Source organism: Dryobates pubescens, chromosome 36 (assembly GCF_014839835.1).
Source record: "Dryobates pubescens isolate bDryPub1 chromosome 36, bDryPub1.pri, whole genome shotgun sequence".
NCBI classification, from domain to species: Eukaryota; Metazoa; Chordata; class Aves; order Piciformes; family Picidae; genus Dryobates; species Dryobates pubescens.
In genome coordinates, this window is record NC_071647.1 from 7,746,702 (window position 1) to 7,751,549 (window position 4,848).

At 53.8% G+C, this 4,848-nt stretch overlaps 1 protein-coding gene and 1 pseudogene across 1 annotated transcript; one reads left to right on the forward strand and one right to left on the reverse strand.

Annotated features, from left to right (window-relative positions):
* Positions 1-306, reverse strand: LOC128898954 (feather keratin Cos1-2-like). The gene has a single exon (XM_054176657.1). It carries the CDS (start codon positions 304-306, stop codon positions 1-3), a length of 306 nt encoding a protein of 101 aa, XP_054032632.1.
* Positions 307-2,439: 2,133 nt separating this feature from the next.
* On the forward strand, positions 2,440-3,178 carry LOC128898992 (feather keratin Cos1-2-like; annotated as a pseudogene).
* The last annotated feature ends 1,670 nt before the right edge of the window (positions 3,179-4,848 follow it).

The following is a 4,848-nucleotide window of genomic DNA, read 5'->3' on the forward strand; positions in this document are numbered from 1 at the left end:
CTAGCAGGGGCGGCAGGGCCGGCAAGAGTAGCGGTTGGTGATGCAGGAGAGGTCAAAGCCCCCGGAGTTGATGGGCACTCCCTCAGAGCTGAGGATGCTGCCAACAGCAGCAGAGGTGGAGGAGCCCACAACAGTGTTCTGAGGGAAGGAGCTGAGGATGGGTCCAGGCAGGGTCACTATCACAGCAGATGGTTGGATGGCAACGGTGGAGTCCTGGCACTTCACACAGCAGGGCTCGTTGCAGCTGTTGGCCAGCGGGGTTGGGCCGCAGGGCCGGCAGGGCATGCAGGGGTTGCAGCAGGACATGTCCTAGGGATGGAGGTGCACCTGGAACAGAGGACATGGGAATCAGAGCATGAGCATGGCTGAAGAATAACCTGATTACACTGTCACAAAGGATCCAAGGCCCTCAGTGTCTGAGATAAAAACTCTGCCAGGAGCAATACCATCTTCACTGCTTCAACCAGCCAGAGCCTTATGAAGAGCAGCCCAATCCAAGCAACCTCTTAGTGCACAAACCAGAAGCCACCACACTCCTTCTTCTGCCTCCGTCTAGACAGACCTTATTCCTACTCCCTTCTCTCATGACAAGTTAGTCCAAGCTCCAAAATATGAGAAAGGCAACATCAGCTGAGAGGATAAATGAGTGGAGATGTCATTTGGGAAGAGGAGCAGAAGGGGCTCCAGACTCACCTGGTTGCCAAGGAGAAGGAGGCAGGAGAAGTGGATGAGAGAGCAGGACCTGGGCTGCCTTTTATACCTGCCCCTCATTGCCGCAGGACCAGAGGCACCTTGGCAGAGGCAACAATCTTTGCACAAGCTCATCTTGAATGCAAAGCATTGCAGCTAAGGACATGGCTGTGCTTTCATTTCCAGGTTTGTGTCAGGACCACACCCCAGCTAAAGCTTCTTCTGAGCGCTGGGAGGAAAGGCCTCAGCATTTCCAGGTCAGGAATGCAGCAGTGCAGGCAGCAGAGTCATGACAGATTCCTCTGAAGTTGGCTGCCTTCTCTGAAGCTATAGGAAATGGCTGCACTCCTTCTGCAGGAAAAAAGGCACCCAGTTTGTGCTGGTGAGACTCAAGGGGCCAGCTGGTATTAATTGTGACTCTGATGAACACCTGACAGCCTCATGCTCCAACCTCAGAGTCAGCAGCTTGCAGAGAGCCCTGCTTGTTCCAAATCTAAGTCACAGGATGGGTGACCCCTGCTTGCGGTCGTGCTCTTGGTGTTGCTTCTAAGTCAAGGTTCTTCACCCAGGGTGTCAAGACACCAATCAACTCATTGAGCTGAGAGATTGATATTTGTTTTCTGTTCTGCAGGATCAGGTGCCAGGTGTCTAACCACAGCCAGCTCAGCTGCCCAGAGACATGTTGGGCTTTCTATAGAAAATATTTGTGTGGTGGGTTGAAAATCCCCCCCAAAACAGCCTAAACCTGCCACAATTAGCAAAGAACAAGCTGCCTAAAAGGAAACAATTGTTCACCTGTGCTTGTCCAAGAGAAATTTCTTTCTGCATGTCCCAACGAATGCACAGTCCCCTTTCTGTCCTCCGCTACCTCAGAACTACTCCTGCCCGCTGTGTCCCCTGAAACACATAAGAAGTCCTACTGTGTAGCAGCTCAGTGTATCTGGCTGTGTCCCTTCTTCTGGAAGGAAAACCTGCAACCCCAGAGAGGAGCCAGGCTCCAATCACAATTTCAGTCTTTGGGGAGGGCTTCAGTGCAGACCTGGCTGCAGTTTGTCCTCCTGTGCCCCCAAATTGGACAGGAAGGGACCAGAACACTCTCCCATCCCAGGATCCACATCAGAAGAAAAGCAAACGCAGAAAGATGAAGACTTTTGCCTCTCCTGGATGCCACACAGAGTCCAGCCCCAGGCTTATTCTATTCAATAGTTGGTAAATGGCCCCTGGAGATCAGATACTCTGAGGCTCTGTTCAGAGCAGGTCTCATTATATCAGGCTGGACACATTCCAAGGCTGGATCCTGCACAACACTTCAAAATTAAACCCAAAGTTTCTAAGCCCTAAACAAAAAAATAGTCCCAGGTTTCAAAGTCTGTCCACTGAATCCTGTCCTACCACTGTGCACTTTGTGAAGAAGCTGGCTCCATCTTTTCCACATCCTCAGAGCACAGAGTCTTAAGAACTCCCTTCAGCCATCTTTTCCTGATGTCTCTGCCATCAGAGACAGATGCAAGACAGCAAGAGACAAGACTGTGACATGTCCTGGCATATGGCAATGCTTGGGTGACTGGAGGAGGAAAAAAATTTGGTGTCCCTGTCCTCACAGCCTGGCCACAAACAAGCCCACAGGAATGAACCAGCTGCGCATCACCTGCATCATGGGATGCCAGCACTGACCCTTGTCTGCCCCAGAAACCCTTGGAGCTGTGACAGAAGACTTACGATGGGAAAGGATGTGGCAGAAGTCAGGAAATGAAGCAGCTTCAGAGCAGGAAACCAGGACGCAGCCTGTGCCATCTTCTGGGATGGTTTGCATTTGTCATCAGCTGCTCACAGAATTCTTCCTTCCACAAAGCTGCTTCTGGGCCTGAGGCACTGCAGCACTGCTATAAAAGGCAGCCCAGGTCTCTGCTCTCTCATCCACTTCTCTCACCTCCTTCTCCTTGGCAACCAGGTGAGTCTGAAGCCTCTTCTACTCAGGGCTGATAGCTGCTTCTCTTGGGAGAAGGAACGGCAGAAAAGGTCTGCAGAGAGGCTGGGGCTTAGCTGAGGTGCCTCATGGGCTCTGAGTAGAGCAGTGTACGCAGTGTATGAGGGAACTTCACTGTGGTTTGGTTCATGGCTGCTTCTCATGTGACTCTGTTTTATGCTTCCTCATAGGTACACTTCGAACCCCAAGCCATGTCCTGCTGCAAGCCCTGTGAGCCCTGCTGCCAGCCCTGTGGCCCAACCCCGCTGGCCAACAGCTGCAACGAGCCCTGCTGTGTGAGGTGCCAGGACTCCATTGTTGCCATCCAGCCACCTGCTGTGGTGGTGACCCTGCCCGGACCCATCCTCAGCTCCTTCCCTCAGAAACACTGCTGTGGGCTCCTCCACCTCTGCTGCTGTTGGCAGCATCCTCAGCTCTGAGGGAGTGCCCATCAACTCCGGGGGCTTTGACCTCTCCTGCATCACCAACCGCTACTGCTGCAGACCCTGCCGCCCCTGCTAGAGCTGCTGGCAACAGCCTTGGCAAGAACATCCCAGTGCTGGCAAGCACAGTGCTGGACAGAAGATAGAGCTCCAGGCCATTGTTACCTCCTTCCGACTCCCTCTTTTCCTATTACTGTCAGTCTCCAAATGCCAGCCTAGCATGGATCTCCCAGTGCCAGCAGCCTGACTGTTGGTGTCCTTTACTCTTCAGGCCAAGCAGATGGGCTGCAACGGCTTCACTCTACCTTATTGGGTGAAGCCCTTGATGCTCCCTATTGAGCCATCTCCTTTTCTTCTCTAGACTCATTAAAGTTGTGCTGCATCCAAGCCTGGGTCTCCGAGCCCTCCTTCCTTCTCTGGCAATTCTTACACTCTGATCAGGTGGAGGAAGAGAGGCTTGATGAGATCTCCACTGTGTTATGTGTCTATGTTACAGATCACAGTATCAGAGTATCACAGTATAACTAAGGTTGGAAGAGACCCCAAGGATCATCGAGTCCAACCTGTCCCAACAGACCTCCCGACTAGACCATGGCACCAAGTGCCACGTCCAATCTCCCCTTGAACACCTCCAGGGACGGTGACTCCACCACCTCCCTGGGCAGCACATCCCAATGGCGAACGACTCGCTCAGTGAAGAACTTTTTCCTCACCTCGAGTCTAAACCTCCCCTGGCACAGCTTGAGACTGTGTCCCCTTGTTCTGGTGCCGGTTGCCTGGAAGAAGAGACCAACCCCTTCCTGGCTACGACCACCCTTCAGGTAGTTGTAGAGGGCAATGAGGTCACCCCCTGATCCTTCTCTTCTCCAGGCTAAACAGTCCCAGCTCCCTCAGCCTCTCCTCACAGGGCTGTGCTCAAGGCCTCTCCCCAGCCTTGTTGCCCTTCTCTGGACACGGTCAAGTGTCTCGATGTCCTTCTTAAACTGAGGGGCCCAGGCCTGGACACAGGACTCAAGGTGTGGCCTAACCAGTGATGAGTACAGGGGCACAATGACCTCCCTGCTGCTGCTGGCCACACTATTCCTAATGCAGGCCAGGATGCCATTGGCCCTCTTGGCCACCTGGGCACACTGCTGGCTCATGTTTAGGCAGGTGTCAATCAGCACCCCCAGGTCCCTCTCTGTCTGGCAGCTCTCCAGCCACTCTGACCCCAGCCTGTAGCTCTGCATGGGGTTGCCGTGGCCAAAGTGCAGCACCCGGCACTTGGACTTGTTAAATGCCATCCCGTTGGCCTCTGCCCATCTGTCCAGTCGGTCGAGGTCCCTCTGCAGAGCCTTTCTATCCTCTAGCTGACCAACATCTGCTCCCAACTTGGTGTCATCTGCAAACTTGCTGATGACTGACTCAACCCCCTCATCCAGATCATCAATGAAGATGTTAAAGAGGATGGGGCCCAGCACTGATCCCTGGGGGATGCCACTGGTGCCTGGCCGCCAGCTGGATGGGGCACCATTCACCACCACTCTCTGGGCTCGGCCCTCCAGCCAGGTCCCAACCCAGCACAGAGTGTTGCGGTCCAAGCCACGAGCTGACAGCTTAGCCAGCAGTTTACTGTGGGGGACGGTGTCAAAGGCCTTGCTGAAGTCCAGGTAGACTACATCCACAGGCCTCCCCACGTCCACCAGACGGGTCACCTGATCATAGAAGGAGATCAGGTTGGAGAGGCAGGACCTGCCCTTCCTAAATCCA